The 20580-nt window shown below is 48.2% G+C and overlaps 1 protein-coding gene across 8 annotated transcripts in view; it reads left to right on the top strand.

Annotated features, from left to right (window-relative positions):
* IMPDH1 (inosine monophosphate dehydrogenase 1) overlaps positions 1-20580 on the top strand; it is a 102876-nt gene that overhangs the window by 23793 nt on the left and 58503 nt on the right. For all 8 annotated transcript variants that reach the window (XM_073579249.1, XM_073579247.1, XM_073579246.1 and 5 more), the window contains one exon: positions 15345-15393. In XM_073579249.1, coding sequence (XP_073435350.1) covers positions 15345-15393 — 49 coding nt within the window. The remainder of the gene's footprint in view (positions 1-15344; positions 15394-20580) is intronic.

The raw sequence follows: 20580 nt of genomic DNA on the forward strand, positions 1-20580 counted from the left end.
AACTATATATAGTGTTCCTACAGCCCTTCTTTGACAGGTTGTCGAGGAGAAAGTGCAGGTTGGAGAGAAGAGCAAGTTACTGGCGAAGATGGATGTTGTCATTGGAAATATTTTGAAGAATTTGGCGGATTTTATAGCGGAGGCGAATCGTTTGAGGGTGATTGTTCTGGAGAAGGAGAGAGCGAGACAGCAGCGCATCAGGCATCGTAGACGACGTTTGTGGATCCACCCCATCACAGCCAAGAGAATGACGCGTGGGGTCTATTCTACACTCTGCATGGACCTTCGACGAAACCCGGATAAATTTTTTGGATATGTTAGGATGAAAATGGAGAATTTTGATTACTTGGTGGAGCGCATTGCACACCTCATAAGAAAAGCGGACACCTATTGCCGCTTCTCTGTTTCACCCGCAGAGCGTCTGATGGTGACTGTAAGGTAAGCCACATTTATTGGATGTGATCGCATCAGAGCACACTTTCACTGCAATCTTGTTGGTGGTAGTTTGTATCTCCAAGTGTTATAGCTCAGTTTTGGTATGTAATGCTGTGATTTAAAACTAATTTATTGTTTTTTAATTCCCCACAGATTTCTTGCAACTGGAGAATCCCTTTCGTCACTGCATTTCCAGTACAGACTCGGGATTTCCACCATATCTGGAATAGTGAAGTACACATGCCGTGCACTGTGGGACTCCTTAGCTGAAGAGTTTTTACCAGAGCCCACAACAGAGAGGTGGATTGAAATTGCTGACAAGTTTCAACAGATATGTCAGTTTCCCAACTGCTTGGGCGCTGTGGACGGGAAACATATCCGCATTGTAAAGCCAGCTGGATCGGGATCGGAATATTTCAATTACAATAAATATTTTTCAATTGTCCTCATGGCCATCGCTGACGCGGAATACAAATTTATTGCGGTTGATATTGGGGCCTATGGCCGCTCCAATGACTCTCAAGTTTTCAAACTGTCTGCCATGGGGCGTAAACTGTATGGAAACACCTTCCAGTTCCCACCACCTAGACCGCTGCCGCAAACATCTGGTCCACCTATGCCATTTGTCTGTGTAGGGGATGAAGCCTTCCAGCTGTCAGAACACCTTTTGAAACCGTACTCTAGCAGAGGATTGACAAGACCAAAACGCATTTTTAATTACCGCCTCACAAGAGCAAGAATGGTTGAATGTACCTTTGGTATTCTGACAGCCAAATGGCGGGTCCTATTGACTGCGATCAACCTCAAGACAGAAACTGTGGATGAGGTGATCAAAGCGTGCGTGGTACTCCACAATTTTGTTATCTGCAAGGAACCCATTTCCATTGAAGACACCTCTGAAGAAACCACCTTGCAAGATTACCATGACATTACCACTAGAAGTTCTGTGACGGTTTCAGTAATGAGGGACAATTTTGCACTATACTTTGTCACCTCAAGGCAGAGTACACTGGCAGGATGACAGAGTGTGAAAGATTTGTGCCCTAACCAAACTTGTGTACCTTCTGTACCAACAGTATATACCTTTGCCAACCAAAGTTGGCTATCTTGTCATGGTCTCTATTTTTAGCTTTAGGCCACAGGTGTGTACCTGGTTGTGTTTTATGCAAAGTATTTCACCTTTTAACAAAAGTTGTGTACATTGTTAGGAAATCATCAACAATAAACACAACTTTTTAGGTGAAATACTTTGCTTCAAACACAACCGGGAACACAACTGTGGCAAAAAGCTAAAATTTACCCACAGTTATATACCTAGTTTTGAATACCATTTCACCTTTTAAATACCCTGTATTTAACCTTTTTCGCCGCAGAAAGAAATGACAGACAACCAGTGTAAAATAATTTAACTTTTATTGAAAAATGTTTTTTTTAGTAAACTTTTTTAAAATTTTAATAAACTTGTTTAATAAAGCTTTGAAACCATAAAACTGGTCATTTTTATTTAAATACACACATTATAAATCTGTGTAGTGTGTGGTGGAAATACTGCTGGAGGGGCTGCGGGACACTTCGACACTGGGAGTGTGGAGAGAGGACTGGGATCGTGGTGGGGAAGGAACAGTTAGAGGTGAAGGTGTGGAAACTACAGAATGGGTGGACATGTGGGAAGCAGAAGAGGTGGTGGAGTGGAGGGTTGGGCAGGGACTGTAGGAGCAGATGATGTTGATGGCAAGTTGTATGGGGAAGGAGTTTGGTACGGGGCAGGTTGCTGGAAGTGGGGAGATGTCTGGTACGGGGCAGGTTGCTGGAAGTGGGGAGATGTCTGGTACTGGGGAGGTTGCTGGAAGTGGGGAGGTTGCTGGTACTGGGGAGGTTGCTGGTACTGGGGAGGTTGCTGGTACTGGGGAGGTTGCTGGTACTGGGGAGGTTGCTGGTACTGGGGAGGTTGCTGGTGCTGGGGAGGTTGCTGGTGCTGGGGAGGTTGCTGGTGCTGGGGAGGTTGCTGGTGCTGGGGAGGTGGATGGTATGTAATAGGAGGGGGAGGATGGAAAGTGGCTGGAGGGGGTGTAGATGTAATAGGAGGGGGAGGATGGAAAGTGGCTGGATGGGGTGCAGGTGGAGGAACTACTGTGGTGGGAGGAGGAGGTTGGGAGGTAACTTGCTGGAGAGCAGCGTGGCATGAATGCATTACATGCATCTGCTGGGCAGGAGAGAGCGTTTCCATGCGCTCCACAACAGACCTGAAAAAGGTGTGGTTTGGCGAAGATCTTGCTTCTGAATGCATGGTTTGCAGAAGTGTCTTCACCTCCAGAATGCTGGAGTTGATCTGCTGATAGCCTGCGGAGATTTGCTCTGACAAGACTTTTAGACAGTTCTGGAAAGATGCATTCAGATGCAAGAACTCTGGCGCATAAGTCTTTTCCTGACCCCTCTGCCGCTGCCGCCCAGTACCCGCAGGTGTACTAGAGGTGGCAGGGGCAGAAGGGTGGGGTAAAGGGAAAGCGATCTCCTCACCAGCAGCTTCATGTAATGTAGGCGGCCACGATGCTCCTGTGCTGGTGGATGGGACAGATGGGTCGAATGTGTGGGAAGGCTGGGAAGGTGCAGATGTACCGGGGCGGTCGAAGTGTCCCTCGGTGCCGGTCTCCTCAGGGATCGCCTCAGAAGGGTCCAATCGTGCAGGCTCCCGAGTGCTGCTCACCGTGCTGTGGAATAAAGAGAAAAAAAAACAATTAAAATAGTGACATGGTATGGCCCTGGCTGAAAAAAAAAAAGTTACATCTAAACATTTTTTTGTCACATGTGGTGTGTAATATTTACCTTCTGGTGAGCATTGTCTCCCGGAGGAACGACAGGGCTCGTGCGTACTTGTACTTGCTCCTGCGTCCTCCAGATCCACTCGGGGCCCGCATCTCTTTATTGAACTCCTTTTTGAAACGATCCCTCACAGACCGCCACCGCTTCACAATTCTCTCCCCTGAAACGAGAAAGGACAAAGTGGTTAGTATACAACATCAGTGTTTCCCAAACTCCAGTCCTCATGGTCCCCAGGGGTCATGTTTTCAGGATTTCCAAAGTAAATAGAAATCCTGAACACATGATCCGTGGGGACCACGAGGACTGGAGTTCGGGAAACACTGGTTTAAATCAAGCAACCGGTACTGTATATACTTACGCTCTTTAATCTGGGCCCGAGCTTCGAGGTCCTCCCAGCGGTCCACAAGGAGCGAACAGATTTCCTCCCAGAGTCGTCGGGTAACGATCAGATCAGCGTGGCGGCGGTCAGCCATATTCCAGAGCGGCTCCCTTTCTCTGACGAGATCGATGAGGCGGTCCACATCAATCCCTCCATCCTCACCGTCAGAGTCGGGAGCACGCTGTGAAGGCTGTTAAAGAAAAAGACAAAAATAACATAATTGGCCTCCACAAAAGAAATGAAATAAAAAGTGCAAAAAAACAAAGCAAAAATATTTATACTTACACGCTGGTGACCGCCGCGTTGCTGTCGCCGACGACCCTGGGAGGCACTGCGAGGACCTCTTGGCCGAGCACCAGATTGGGAAGACTAGAGAAGAAAACAAAAAATGTTATGTCTTTGGATGTAGGCATTTGTTTGCTGTGTGTGGTCTGCAGAACATTGTTTTCTATGTGTTGTGTGTAGTGTGATGTTGTGTTTCTGCGTTTGATGCAAAAAACTTACCAATTGTGAGCCCACTCCAAGTGTCTGTCCACCCCTTCCTTCTTCTTCTGGGAGCTCCTCTTCATCTTGTGATTCCTGTTTTGAAATAAAAGGCAATGAATACACATATATTACAGAGATGATGGATTTTGGAAATAAAAACTTACCGTCAAACGCTGACGATGCGAGGGAGGGCTCCCAGAAGATGTGCTGTCTTCCTCATGGCCAGACTCCATGGCTGTGGGTGGTGTTTCTGCTGCTGCCATTGCTGCTGCTGCTGCTGCATCTATTGGGCGGCTGTTGAATAAAGAGAAACAAAGGGCCAATGAATATCTTGATATTCCATAGCCCTAGTTTGGAGGAATGGGGGATTTGATAATTACCGTCTCTCATCTGCTGCTGGACTCCCCTCCCGTTGTTCAGCATGCTGCTCCATTTGGGGTGGTGCTGATGGTGCTGCTGCTGCAGATGTCTGCTGCCTTCTCCTGCTCCTGGTTCTTGGCTTGGGTGGCATGTTGGGTGTGGCTGAGGGTCCCATTGTCTTGCTTTTATATATGTCCTGTGGGCAGAGCTACTGAGCATGCTCAGACCAAAGAAACCGGATCCGGCTGTCGCTGGATCCGGCGCATTGCGGCGCTCATAGGCTTTCATTGTATGAAAAAGCCGGATCCGGCGTGTCCGGCTTTTTCGCCGGAGACAAAAAACGTTACAGTAGCCGTTTTTTCCAGACGCCGGATCGCGTCACATTGCCGGATCCGGCGAAAATCGGATGAAACGCATGGCCATCCGGCTCGATCCGGCTCTAATGCAAGTCAATGGGGGGGAAACCGGATCCGGCATTGCATTTCGCCGGATCCGGTTTTAGTCAAAAGCGCCGGATCGCGCCTGACGCCGAAAACCTGATGTGTGAAAGAGGCCTAAGCTGAATTTGCATGCCCTCGTCAGATCACAGCCGCTAAGCAGCTTGAGGCTGGGCCAGTACCGGCATGAGAGACTGGCTGGGAATCCCTGGTCCTGTTGACATACTCAGGAAGTGTCTAGGGGGGCAAGGGCAGGAACATCCTTGTCCCTAACCATCAACAGACCCCAGATAAGCAATGACGCCTGGTTGGGGGTGGTCTCGCTCTTTTTTTAATCCACTGGCAGTCCATCTCCACAAATCAGTGGGTCCCACCGTACCATACGAGATGAACTAAAAATTGGGTTCGAGAGTCCTTCCCCGTAATGCTTAGGGGTAACCTCCCTACAGCCTCCACACCTTCAGGGCTCCTTACCAAGAGATCTGCTCCGGTAGAACGCGCGGGTGCCAAAGCGGGAGAAGGACACTGCCATTACGCATGTCCCTTCCTGATGACAAAGCCATCAGAGAAAAACCGAATCATCATAAACTTGAAGCCATTAAACGAATCGGTTCGGTACAGGCAATTCAAAATGGAGTCAATCAGGGGCAGTCCCGCTCATCGGACAGAACTGGGTAATGGCAACGGTACATCTGAAGGGTGCATATTACCATGTGCCAATCCATCCGACCATGTATCTCTCCAAGATCATGGCGGAAGCAGTGATTTTCATCCGGCGCCAGGGGATAGGCATTATCCCATGTCTGGACGACTTCCTCCTCTCTATACCATCTATCTCATGTCAGAAGATGGACGTAGGAAAGACCCCGGGGATATTAAGATCCCTGGGTTGGATACCGAACCTGGTCTATCCCACCAATAGAAACTTCTGGGAGTTCTCTCGGACTCAAGGACAGAAACATCCTTCCTACCTAAGGTTTGTCAGGTCGACCTTGTCCACAAAAGAACCTGGTTCAGGACCAGCGGGCACCGACCCGCAGAGTCAATATATGCTCTAGGATCTCTGACCACATGCACCCAGGCGGTTTCTTGGGCTCAAGCCCACACCCAAATTCTACAAAGCCTCGTGCTTTTACATTCCAAGATCCGACTGGCGTACGTGGTGACAAATTCCATTATCCTGAAGGATTCCCCTCCCTGGTCAGGTTAAACCGGCCCTGAGGTGGTGGTTGAACTACCAAAATCTTCAGAAGGTAGTCAGCCAGATTCAGGTTCCCCTGAAAACACTCCGCTCAGATGCCAGCCAACGAGGCTGGGGCGCAGTAGTAGAGAGATCCTATTTTCAGTGGCGATGGCTGCCGAGCATCAGCACCAGTTCCTCAAATCTGAGAGAACTGAAGGCGCTAGTTAAAGCGCTAAAAGACGTCATCGCTAATCCAAAATCGCCACGTCTGCATCTACTCAGACAACATAACCACAGTGGCCTATCTCCAGCCAAGGGTGTACGAAGTACGCTGGCCTGAAGGCAATAGCAGCAAGGATCTTCTCCTGGTCAGTGCGTCTGAAAGGATCAGACAACACCCAGGCAGATTTCCTCAGTCGAGAAGACGTTCATCTGGAGGAGTGGCGCCTGGACCAGTTGGTATTCGTGTCCCTAGCCTCAAGATGGGGCGAAGGTGGACCTAGTTGCCAACAGGCAAAATGCGAAGACAGGGGTATTCGTCTCCCTCAACCACATGGACGGAGTGCAAGGAATAGATGCCCTTCACCCAATGGTGGGATTCCAACCTCGCATATACCTGCCCACCCATACCGATGCAGACAAAAAAAAAATCTCAGGAAATCCAGAGGGACAGAGTTCCCACAATACTAATCGCACCTCTGTGGCCCGGAAGAAGTTGGTACAGTGCCCTACTTGCCATGGCCCAGGAAGGCCCTGGCTTCTACCCCAAAAAGGGCGACCTCCTTCACCAAGGTCCTCTGCTACACCTGGACGTAGGCAAATGGAACCTGGCAGCATGGTTGAGGCCGAATTCCTAAGAGCCAAATGGTTCTCGGATAGGGTAATCCAAACCCTTCAGGAAAGCCAAAAACCAATAACCAAGGCCTTCTATGCCAAGGTCTGGGAAAAGGTTTACGTCCTGGTGCTCTCCAGGCACCCCTGATCCCTTCCATCCAAGTGCCGCACAGACCCTAGATGTTTACAAAAGGTCTAGAACAGGTCCTTATCCCCAGCACACTAAAGGTATAAATATCAACTCTTAGCACCTTTTTTGATCTTAACCTGGCCAGCCACCGCTGGATCAAACTATTTTATGGCTTCGGCAGCCAGGATTCGTCCTAAACTCCCGAGTCAGGGGCCTCCTTGGGATCTCAACACAGTGCTCAACACCCTAACCTAAGATCCATTTGAGCCTCTAGATTCCATGACCATGAAAACCTAACCCTTTAACCGTCCTCTTAGTCGCAATTACTGCGGCTAGACGTGTAGGAGAATTGCAGTCCCTGTCAATTCAAGAAGCTTACCTTGCAATCATTACAGATATCTTGAGATTAGATCATGCCTTTCTACTCAAACTTTCATAGGGATCAGGACATTGTACTGTCCTCATTCGTCCCAGCTCTTCCAACCCTAAGGAAGAGACCTTCCACACTATCGACATTTTGCAGAGTGGTCCTGTCTACCGACAATAGAGTGAAGCCTAGCGGATTATTCATCCAGTTCTCGGGACGAAATAAGGGCAAGAAGGCGTCAAAGAACGCGATCGCGAATTGGATCACACAATCTATTTGCCTGACCTACGCATCACAGAAGATGGCTCCACCCGCCTCACTTAGGGCACATTCTACCTGTGCGATAGCAACATCATGGGCAAAAAAGGGAATGCTTCGTCAGAGCGGATATGCAGAACCGCCACCTGGTCCTCCATCCATACGTTCACCAGGCGTTACAGGCTAAATTTCATTGGGGATTTAACATTTGGCAGACAAGTGCTGCATGCCATGATTCCCCCCCCCCTAGAGAAATTAGCTATTGGTATTACTCCGATGTAGCTGTCGTGGAAGGTGACTGGAGAAAATAGAATGACTTACCGGTAATTCGGTTTCTAGGAACCTTCCACGACAGCACTAATTTCCCTCCCTATCTGATATTCTTATTGGATGATTCCTGCACTTTGGTGGTAACTATTCATACTGGTGTCCAGGAAAAAACTGGTGGTTGCAGGAGGGGGAGGGGTATTTAACCTCTGTGTTCCTGTCCCTTATTATGGCGGGAAGACATCCTCCGATGTAGCTGTCGTGGAAGGTTCCTAGAAACCGAATTACCGGTAAGTCTAATTCTATTTTACTTGGTTTCACTTATTCCCTGCTCTGCCTCCTTTAAGGATTGTGCGCATGCGGATACCGTCACCCCTCCACGTACTTCCTGGAGCGCTTACTTTTGGCCCGTTTTGTGTGTTATCTTGCGGTCCAGATAGCGCTATCCTGGGAAGTTCTATTATGAATTGGCAGGGATTCTGACGGGCGCCTGCGCTGTAATAGTCTTGAGTGAGTCATTGCGGAGCTCGTCCTTCTAATCAAATCCATTGTTTCTTTTGGCCACCTTGCGGTATAAGAAACCCTCCCATACCCCTGCTGGTCACGCCCCCGGAAGAAGCTGCGGGCGAAACGCGCGTCGGGGCGAGGGGGCACGGACGGCTCACTCCTTTGGACTTGTGGCAACCTTTTAAGTTATTATACATAGCGGTCCTAGAAGCGGTTATATTATAACGGGTACTTGATTCTTTATATGTGTCTTTTGGGGCAAGATAAAGCTCTTTGAGAAATTTTAGCGCCGTATCATTCATTTTGTCGTCATCCAGTTAGACTACATGAATCATTCACTGTGAATTTGCGCTAACATGGACCTGGTGTAATGTATGATTTATCAACTTTTTTACATAAACTGGTGTGCCTAGTCACTAAAAATTTTTTGCGATATATATTTTTTCACATTGAAAATATACAGGATCTTATATAGAGTGTTGCTTTGGTGCCCCCTTCTGCTTGCACTCTTTTGTGCTTGTATTCCGTGCCATATTGTTTGTGTGCATATTTTTATATGATAGAAATGAAATTTACTATTTTATTATATGCGTTCTTCTTTGGATCTCTTCATTGGGTCTATTGTTTCATGACACCAGTACCCCTTGTGGTGTGCTTAAGTATTTTGAAGTGCCATAGTTTCAATATTTTGGACTAATTTTGTATTCATATTGCTTTTTTTTTTTTTTTTATTATCTTCAGAGTAAAACATGCCTGCCTACAATTGCACAGCCAGTATCTGGTTCATGTTTCCCACTGTGCATAAATCTGATGTCCTCCATTTTAAAAGGTTTTTCCCCTAATGCCTATGACTGGGTCTTATAATAATGTGCATGTATATTATATCCCCAACTCCCACTTCCATATTGCCATCCAGTAGCCACTGAATCCATCCAGTTGTAGTGGCTGTGTTCCTCTCGTGTATACTTTGCAATCTATTTCCGTAGATGTCTATATTGTTCTTACATCACTGGTTTCTTTTACAGACAAATTTTCCAGCCCCAAGGTCTGCTCTTGAGCTTGTAATAACTAGGTGGGGCAGAGCTGTTTGTTGCCTGCTGCTGAAAGGTCAGTGATGTGAAATTGAAATGCTGCTTGTCTGATGCACTTGGAAATACAAGCTGCATCTTGACAGTGTGGTATTTGCAGTTTCACATCACTTGGCTGTTTTCTGCAGGCATGGCTCATCTCTGCTGAGCCTAGTTACTACAAGCTCTATCGTGCAGCAGTGAAGGACAGTCGAGCTCTGCTGAAAACTACAGTAGCTAATGTACACAAGCCGCTATACTGCAGGAGATGTGCCGAGAGCGGAGTTGTACAGGAGGATAGAGCCTCTTCTACACTGTTGGTGCTGGGGGCAGGACAGCGCTATGTTGGAAGCCAGCTGAGAGACTACACATGATAGACCAAGAGTACAAGAACAAAAGAAGAATGGATCCAATGGCAGCTGGAGGGCCATCCTTTGGGGAGTGATATGTACAAACTGGGGCAGATTTAAAAATGAGTTTTATATAGGCGCAAATGTATGAATGTGTAAATGATTATAAGACCACACTGTTATTTTGGGAATAACCCTCTAAAGCAGTGGTCCCCAACCTTTTTTGCACCGGGGACCGGTTTCAAGCAAGACCATTCTTCCATGGCCCGGCAGGGCGGGGATGGAGGTGTGGCAGGGGCGGGGCTTTGGTCATAAGGGGGCGGGGCTATGGACACGGTTGTAGTGTAGCAGTGCATACTTATAACATTTATAATGTGACTCAACTCACCATAGGTTTTGAATAAGTGCTCCATCACCCCCTTCTCCCCATCATTGCCTTCTCCCCATCATTGCCTTCTCCCCATCATTGCCTTCTCCCCATCATTGCCTTCTCCCCATCACTGCTGTCTCCCCATCACTGCCGTCTCCCCATCATTGCCTTCTCCCCATCATTGCCTTCACCCCATCACTCCCCTCTCCCCATCATTGCCTTCACCCCATCACTCCCCTCTCCCCATCATTGCCTTCACCCCATCACTCCCCTCTCCCCATCATTGCCTTCTCCCCATCACTGCCGTCTCCCCATCACTGCCGTCTCCCCATCACTGCCGTCTCCCCATCACTGCCGTCTCCCCATCACTGCCGTCTCCCCATCACTGCCGTCTCCCCATCACTGCCGTCTCCCCATCACTGCCGTCTCCCCATCACTGCCGTCTCCCCATCACTGCCGTCTCCCCATCACTGCCGTCTCCCCATCACTGCCGTCTCCCCATCACTGCCTTCACCCCATCACTCCCCTCTCCCCATCATTGCCTTCACCCCATCACTCCCTTCTCCCCATCATTGCTTTCACCCCATCACTCCCTTCTCCCCATCATTGCCTTCACCCCATCACTGCTGTCTCCCCATCATTGCCTTCACCCCATCACTGCTGTCTCTCCATCATTGCCTTCACCCCATCACTGCTGTCTCTCCATCATTGCCTTCACCCCATCACTCCCTTCTCCCCATCACTGCCTTCACCCCATCACTGCCGTCTCTCCATCATTGCCTTCACCCCATCACTCCCCTCTCCCCATCATTGCCTTCACCCCATCACTCCCCTCATGGCCTTCTCCTCATGTCCCCATCTCCTCCAGGGCCAGGCTACACAAACACAGACCAACACACACACAGACATACATGTACACACATTATACACACACACACAGACAGACATACATATACACACAGACACCACCTCTCTCCTCTCACCTGCCCGCCGCCCGCGCTTCCTCGCTCTGACACAGCAGCCGCGCTCTCCTCTCTGTGTCAGTCAGAGACAGGAAGCGCGGGCGGCGGGCAGGAAGCTGGACGGGTCCTTGCAGCTCCGCTCCTGCTATTCCCTCTTGCAGGCAGCGGAGCTGCTTGATCGCTCCCTGCCCGCCGCTAAGAGCTGCTGCGCGCCGCCCCAGTCCCCGCTATGTCACTGACCGCCCCTGGCTCCCCTTGTGTCCGCGGACCGGCAAGGGCACTGCAGCGGCCCGGTGCTGGGCCGCGGACCGGCGGTTGGGGACCCCTGCTCTAAAGGTACTGTCACACTTAGCGATGTACCAGCGTTCCCGACCAGCGATATGACGCGGTCAGGATCGCTGGTACATCGCTAAGTGGTCGCTAGTGAGCTGCCACACAGGCAGATCTCACCAGCGACATCGCAGGGGACGGGGTCGCTACTTGCCTGTCACACTAGGCGATCCTGCGTCCTCCCGCCCGGCTCCACGCTAGTCTCTCCACAGGAAGCTGACGACGAGAAACAGTCCAGGACGTTCTCGCGCGATCAGCGATAACCAGCGGGGGAGCGGGTCGTAGGTAAGTATCAGACACTGCGATATCTCTAGCAATATCACTATAACGTCACAAGTTATAGCGATATTGCTAGCGATATCGCTTAGTGTGACAGTACCTTAAGTGTTCACATGCTTAGCTACTAGAATTCCCTCCTGTAGACAGAATCCTCTTGCAGTTGGCGATTGCATTTGCATTAGGTAAGTCAGTATTTCCAGAGATTAGTCAGCAGCTAGGGATTGGCAGTCTGCTGTTGAAGCCCATCTGCTTTCTTCTAGCTTCATGCGGATGGCATAGCTTTGTGTAATAATTGTAGTCCTTGGTGTTGTACATTCTGCTGCTTCTGTCATGTATCAGAAATTGGATATAGTTTACCATTAACCGCACTTTGATTATTGCTTCAGGAAGCAGTGCCCGTGTTGTCAGGACTTCTGAGTTTAAGAAATCTACATTACTTTAAACAGAACTAAAGGCTGAAATTTGCTTTTAAACTTTTTTTTTTTTTTTTTTTTTTGGCGTAGCTAAATGTTTAACTTATTTTTTTCATATGTTTATTAGGCACTTTAAATGTTGGCAGATAGGTGATGTCTGTGTCCTAAGACCCCACAGAGTGCTCAGATGATGGTTGTGAAGTGAGCAGCTCAGGAGGCAGGAGTGCACAGAGCAGAACATGGATTCAGTATAAGTCAGGCACTTTTTTGTTTTCATCCTCTGCTGTGTACACTCCTGCCTCCTGAGCTGCTCCCTTCTCGGCAGTCATTTGCGCGATTGATGGAAGTCTCAGGACCCAGGACTTCACCAATCAGTGGGCAATTAAAGCGTCTAATATAAATTGTAAAAGTTTAGTTAATAATAATCTAAATAATAATCTTTATTTTTATATAGCGCTAACATATTCCGCAGCGCTTTACATTTTTGCACGCATCATCACCACTGTCCCCGATGGGGCTCACAATCTAAATTCCCTATTAGTATGTCTTTAGAATGTGGGAGGAAACCGGAGTGCCCGGAGGAAACCCACGCAAACACGGGGAGAACATACAAACTCCTTGCAGATGTTGTCCTTGGTGGGATTCGAACCCAGGACCACTGAGCCACCGTGCCGTTACTCTTTAAAATGTCTCGGTGACTTCTCAATGATTCTAAATGTGTAGTGGGTCATCAACAAATATTTGATATTTTAATTTTATGTTGAGACCAGGAACATTTTAACATAGGGCGGATGTTACGGCTGTTGCAGGCTGACACAACACACTAGGGGCTCTATCTGTTATGAGTGCCACTCCCAAAGTGCCAGTTCCTTTCCTTTTTCTGGGAATTTTTTTTCTGAAATTATTTTTTTTCTACGTCTGATTGAAAGTGCTGTGATTTAAAGGTTTTTTTCCACTACTAGGACAACCCCTTCTTGAACTAAATGCTTGGTCCCAATAAAATAAAAACCTATACTCCCCTCCTGTACTGGTGCTGATCCAGTGGTGTTGGCGCTTTGTCCTAGGGCTCTCGTGTGGTGTTGTGACACGTGAGCCCGGCGCCCAATCAGTACTGGAATCACTGTCTCCGCCTTTGTACGGATTGAACATGAAGTAGTCTGGTATCAACTGCAGCCCAAACGTCCTCTTCATATGCAATCTGTACAAAGGTGGAGAAATGACGTCACTGCTAATTGGGCGCCGGGATCACATGTCACAACACCGCACGAGAGCCCCGGGACCTCGAGTGCCGACACCACTGGGAGGTGAGTATAGGTTTATTTTATCAGGGCCAAACCTTTAGTTCAAGAAGGTTTGTCCTAGTAGTGGACAACCCCTTTAAGTCCTTTTTGTCAGGAGAAACCGCCAGGTGGGCACTCACGAGCAGTTTAAGCAGTCCTGACAGTGACAGCAAGGAGCCTCTGACGGCCTGTGACAGTACTCACAGCGTCCGGGAGCTGGGTGAGGTGTCAGCGATACAGCAGGGCTGGGGTAAGCAGAGCACCTGGTAGTGAGTGCACTGACAGGACCTGTGACATGTGACCGCAGGTCAGAGGGGTAGGTGACGGGTCTTAGCCTGCTGCTGGAGAGGAGTGCGGGACACTACAGAGACCCCGGGGCGGAGGAGAGGGGAAAGGGGACCATCGGACACCAAGGAAATGACGGAGCACAAGGGGGGAAGCGTAATCCAAGACAAGCCGAGGTCAGTAAAACGAGTGAGACAAACGCAGTACACAAGGAGCAGGCCAATCAGGAATAGTTAAGTACGTAGCAGGAGTCGGAAAACCGGAGAAGCAGATACAGTACAGAATCAGAAGGCAAAATCACAACGGGGGACAGAACCATACAAGCAAGCTAGACCACAGGCACAAGGTACAGGCACACAGAGGTTGACACACTCAGCCGAGGGCAAAAGTATAACCGACAAAGCATGCCCCCCAAAGAGGCTATAAAAATCCTCAGAAGCCAAAAGGAGGCTATCCGGATTTAACCCTAAATACTCCAAACCAAATATAGCCAGCAGACCATGACACTTTTTCCCTGTTTTAGCTAGAACCCTGAATGGTTATCTGTAGCTGGCAAGCCAAGCTCCTGTGTTTTACATGCACCCTGCAACCTCAGCAGTGGAAAGTGATGTTACTAGGTGTCTACAATTCTACATAGATGATTGTGCCAGGTCTTGCATAGGAGCTGCTCTTTGCATAGTCCTGATTAGATGACCACTTAAGGCCCCTTTCACACGTCTGTATATTTCTGGTACCGGAGATGTCCGTGTGTGTACTACGTGTGGCAAATGTGTGCCACCCGTGTGCTGCATCAGTATCACACGGACAGCCGCCGGGGAAGAAGGGCTACTGTTAGCACTGTTCCACGGCAGCTAGTGCTGAAGCCGGTTGTCATCATTCTCCTTTGCTTGCCGGCAGGGGAGATTGACAGCTGGCTTCAGCACCAGCTGCCGGGGAGCAATGCTTACAGTAGCCCTTCTTTCCCGGCGGCTGTCCGTGTCACACTGAGGACATCAATGTGTGTTCTCCATGTGCACGTGTGCGGGACGTTTTGCTACCCGTGCTGACGGCAAAAAAAAGCAGACATGTCTACATGTGGGGCACATGGACACACGGTCCGTGGAAACACACTGACATGTGTATAGATCCATTCATGTGAATGGGTCTACGTGTGAAAACTGTCACCACCCGAACCGGAGCCACGGACATGTGAAAGGGGCCTTAAGGAAACTGCATTGTCGGAGTTGCCTCAAAGTCGGTACCAATCACAAGAACAGAGGTCATGAGTATCCTGTCTGCTGGAACAGCAGGGGAGGATCTGTAGAGCGCTCTATTCAAAGCTTAAAGAAGTTGTGATCTTTGGGATCTCGGCTGTGTAGATTTTCACTTTAGATGGCCTATACTGAAAAGCTTTGATCAGGCAAGTGGTAAGACCAATGGTGTTTGGAGGCTGGCTACAGAGGAATTGTCAGATGTTATGTTTGGGTGTATTCAGTTTTTGCATGCGTACTGCACTGCTGCTACAGAAATAAAGTAGTTTGCTCATCTCGCTTATTTCTTTTTCAGTGACTTTTTGATTCTTCCTGGATTTATTGATTTTACTGCAGATGAAGTGGTGAGTGATCCTCTTAATCCCATAAGGTTATACAATGTGCATATCCCTTTCCTGTTTGTCCCCAACAAGTCTAGAGCTGTGTGGTGACCAAACTAAATTGTGTCCCTTTTATAAGTAATGCGGTCCAGCTGAGAGCAGCACAATTGCGCCATTACTGGTTGATAAGCTAGTACAGCAGCATCTTCTTAATGGAATGATTTCCGCAGTGAAATGGATCTATTGAGCACTTAAGATCATTTTGCGATGCTCAAAAATTTCCGGAATCAATCTCGCATAATAAATCTAAGCTTTGAGTTGATCCAGCCGTTGCATGGAAGATTTTTCAGTAGATGGTTAGAACCAGCACCGGTGGGCCCTAACCTAGGGCCAGCTCCACATATCTGCATTTCATGGGCCATGTACCGACAGCAATTTTCTGACTCAAAATAGGGGCTGTTGCTTCTGGTCAGGAGGCCTGCGGTCAGTTGTATATCAATTATATGTTAGTCATAATTTGATTGTGAGAGCACCATGACTGCATTCTGAACATGGCCCATGAAATGTGGATGTGTGAAGCTGACGCTAGGTTAGGACCCTCTGGTGCAGGCTCAAACCATGTACTGGAAATCCTACAATATTCCAAGCAAAAGGGAGATCAATGGGATCCAAGCTTAGATGTGTTATGTGATATTATCAGGATCCAAAGGGTAATGTTTTCTCCTTACAAAGCCTGACATGCCAAGGTGAGGAGACGTTTAAGCTGCAATGCTCCTCTGGGAAATATGCAAATTGTCTCTTCAGAGAGGAAGAGGATTTTAGGATTGTCACTTCCTATAGGTGGCAGTAGAGTTCTAGTCCTCTTCCTCTCTGATGGGACAATTTGCATGTGAGATTATCAGCATTGATGTGCATGCTCCTATTCTCTTCATGTTGTCCTAATGGACTCTACCACCATCTTGTGGTCATTTGAACAACTGCAGCTGAACGTCTCCATCTAATATATAAATCTCAAGTGTGTGTGTGTGTGTGTGTGTGTGTGTGTGTGTGTGTGTGTGTCCGGGAATGGCATCTGCACCGTCGCAGCTACAGCCACAAAATTTGCCACAGTCACACGTCTGGACCCCGAGAGTGTCCTAGGCTATGTTGTGAGGTGAAATTTTAATCCTGCGCGTTCCAATTCACCAAACAATTTTGCCCCTGTCTACATAATGGGGAAAACGTATGTATCAAGCCCCGCCGCTCATTATGATGTCATAATGTTTGACCATGGGATGGAGGATGTGTGATGGGTATATGGGCACTAGACTATGGGATGGCGGATATGTATGACTGGTATATGGGCACGGGACTATGGGATGGAGGATATGTATGATGGGTATATGGGCATGGGACTATGAGATGAAGGATGTGTGATGGGTATATGGGCACTCGACTATGGGATGGAGGATGTATGATGGGTATATGGGCACGGGACTATGGGATGGAGAATAATTATAATTTGCTATAACTAACCACAGTTAGTTACTATGCCCGGGCAGCGCCGGGCTCTTCAGCTAGTTTGAAATAAAGACTTAATTTAAGCTTTGTCACCTTGTAATGTACAGGGATGAGTTGACAGTTAACAAAATAGAAAACCGTACTTGCAACTCCTGAACGAACACATTGTAAACTGCAGCCCCACAGTGTCTGCATGTCAGTGTTTTTCCTTGTCTATCGGCCTATTGGCATTGAAGTTCTGATTATTACCAAGAAGCATATTCTGATGAGATTTATGCGTCATCATTTATGCCATCCTTCAGTGTTAGTGTATGAAAATGTATTGCTTGTTTTTCAAGATGATTTTATGATAATTGTAGTAAATATTTGTTTGCTCGGGGCGTGGCCTAGCGCACGATGTGAGAGGACGTGCAGTGGAGCTCTCCTGCCACAATCTCCCTTACTAAGGATACCTGAGGCGCCGCCGAACGCTGAAATCTTTCCAAGGAGTGTGCAGAGATCCGGGGAGTAGCAGTGAGTGGAGGACGGCCTGGTGGAGAGGAGTCCTGCACGAGGATGACGCGCAGGAGACAGAAGGAGCTGGCAGCGTCGGGAAGCGCTCAGGCCCAAGATGGCGCCGAGGCTGCAGAGGAGGCGGCAAGGGCGAGCGCGGCATATCAAAGACGGATGGAGGTGATCGCTCGGCTGGAACGCTTTGCGAGGTCAGAGGAGGCTGCTGATGAGAGGTCAGCGGCTGAAGGTGAGAGACCTGACACAACGCAGATCCCTGGGAAACAGCAGGAAGGAGGAGGCCAGCCACAGAGTGGTGGGGAGGAACAGAGATCCCCTGTTGTGGCTGCACGCGCTGGCCAGCTTGAACAGCCGGACACATTAGATATAGCAGAGCCGACGCTCAAAGATATATTTTCTGTGGTAATTTACAACAAGTCTGCCCTTGCGGCTTTGAACAGTCGTGTGGATGATTTAAAGGGAGAGATGGCTGCGATTTAATGCTGCAGTGCGCAAAGTTGAACAGAGAATGGAGGTGGTGGAAGAACGTGTGGGGAGCGCTGAAGACCAGGTTAATGATCTGTTGAAAAGGGAAAAAAAAGTATGTGCAGCGTATAGCTGAACTGGAATTTAAAACCGATGATCTGGAGAACCGCGCCCGTAGGAGCAATCTGAGGATTGTGGGGGTACCAGAAAAAGCGGAAGGAAATAACCCCACTGAGTACATTGAGTCATGGCTGAAAAATACTGTAGGAGGGGATGGTCTCACTAAAATGTTTTCCGTTGAAAGAGCACATCGTGTGCCCACTAGACCCCTGCCCCCAGGATCAGCCCCAAGAGTCATCTTGGCCAAAGTTCTGAACTATCGGGACCGGGATACTCTGCTGCGGAAAGCCAGGACCTGTGCGGAACTTACTATAGATGGCAATCGCATCTCCATCTACCCAGACTATTCTGCAGCGGTTCAGAAGCTCCGGATGACGTTTGGAGAAGTTAAAAGACGACTACGAGATATGGATGTGCGCTATTCAATGATTTACCCAGCTAAGCTGAGAGTTGTAGCTTTGGATCGAGTACACTTTTTTCAAAATCCAGAGGAGGCGACACTCTGGCTTGACTCTAACATAAAGAAGATCAGAGCGGGACAGTCCCATTGAAGCATACTCTGAGTGATGTTGAAATAGTGACTAACTGTGATTTAGTTTGAATTTGACAAGTTAATGGTCATCTCTGAGATGAAGTAATGCCATGTTGGTTTATGTGGGTTGTGTTTGGCGGCGCAACGATTATTGCAGTTTGATAAATGTGGACGGGAGAGTAGTTGGAGTGCAGAGCTTGTATTGTTAGGCTGTAAAAACGCCCTCCTAGATCTCAAATAGAGAGGGAGAGAGAATTCTTTTCGGCTTAAATGTTGTGGGAGATAACTGTTTTTTTTGGGTGGGGGAGAAGGATGAGAGTTATTTCAGTTGGAAGGTTGAGACGGGGTAGAGGCGGGAAGGGGGGGGTGGGGGGGGAGGGATGGGGGGAGGACCGAGACTTCAGGTATAACGTGTCAAATGTTTGGTATTGCAACATATCATGGGGGGTAGAATAAAAATTTTAAGCTGGAACGTTAGGGGTCTCGCTAACGTCTCAAAACGGGCCGCAATTTTACAATATCTGCTGAAGCTGAGGCCCTCAGTGATTTGCCTCCAAGAAACACATCTGGTAAAAGACAAAGTAGCTATGTTACAAAAAAGGTGGGTGAGGAAGGCTTATCACTCGACGTACTCAGCCTATGCTAGGGGAGTGTCGGTGTTGATCCACACTTCTACTCCATATGAAGAAGTGGAGGCTATAATAGACAAGGATGGGCAATACGTGTTTATTGTATGTAGGATATTGAATAGATTATTATGTATTGTGTCTTTGTATATCCCTCCACCATTTTCTGGAAAGAAGATACAGGAAATTCTGGCCTTATCCGGGAAATGGACTAGGGTCCCGTTGCTTGTAATAGGTGATGTGAATAATATTGCAAATGATCATTGGGATAAGGGTAAACATGCGGGGAGCAGAGAGGGAGGGAACGTGACACCTTTTGGAAATTACATGAGGGAAATTGGTTGGATAGACTTGTGGAGAGTTCGGAATATGGAGAACTACACTTACTCGTGCTACTCGGCGACGTATGGCTCCCTATCTCGCATTGATGTGGCTTTGGGAAATGAGGGGATGGATAACTTGGTACAGGAAGTGGAATATTTGCCCAGAGTCCTATCGGACCATTGTCCACTGGTGATATCTCTACAATTGGGAGAACGGGGGAGGTTGACAGGTATGGGTTGGAAAATTCATCCCTTTTGGCTACGGTTGCTGGATATGGGAAAGATAGGAGAGGAACTGGGAGAATTCTTTAGGATTAACGAAGGTAGTGCAGAGGGTCATGTAGTCTGGGATACTATGAAAGCGTTTTTGAGAGGGATTTTATTCAGTGTCTCGATATAAGACTAGGTCTCAAAATCTAGACGAAGCAGTGATGGAGGAATTAAGGGCGGCGGAGGAAGCATTGGGTGCGCAGTGTACTAAAGCTACGCAGACCCGCATGAGAGCGGCCCAGCCGGAAGTTAATAAACTTCACATCCGTAAGGCGGAGAGACGGCGGGCATTTCAGAACGAGGCATTCTATGCGGAGGGTGAAAAAGTGGGGCACCTGCTCTGTGATAGCTTCGGCACAACGGGAATCCTCACATGTGTATGCAATTAAATCTAAGGAAGGTAATGTGGTTACACAGGGGGATCAAATTTTGGATGTATTTAAACAATTTTATAGTGAGCTATACTCCTCAAAGATACATAAAGGTCAAGAGGAGATGGACAGGTATCTGAGGGCGATTAAGCTTCCTAGACTAGGGGATGAAGACAGAGAATGGATGGATAGGCCGCTTGCAGTGGAGGAGTTGAGGGTGGCACTGGCGGACATGGCGGGAAATAAGGCCCTGGGGGCGGATGGCATTCCGACAGAGGTGTATAAAATTTTTAATGAAGAAGTAATAACCAAATTGGAGAAGGTATTTAATGAGTCATTGGAGAGGGGAATGTTACCTACATCTATGAGAGAGGCCATTGTGGTGGTCATTCCTAAAGCTGATAAGGACCCATTGAATCCGGAGTCCTACAGACCAATTTCACTCCTTACGGCAGATGTAAAGATTCTGGCGAAGGCCTTGGCCAACAGACTGA

This window comes from Dendrobates tinctorius, unplaced genomic scaffold, assembly GCF_039654945.1.
Source record: "Dendrobates tinctorius isolate UK_male_01 unplaced genomic scaffold, ASM3965494v1 ptg000062l, whole genome shotgun sequence".
In the NCBI taxonomy this organism is placed as follows: Eukaryota; Metazoa; Chordata; class Amphibia; order Anura; family Dendrobatidae; genus Dendrobates; species Dendrobates tinctorius.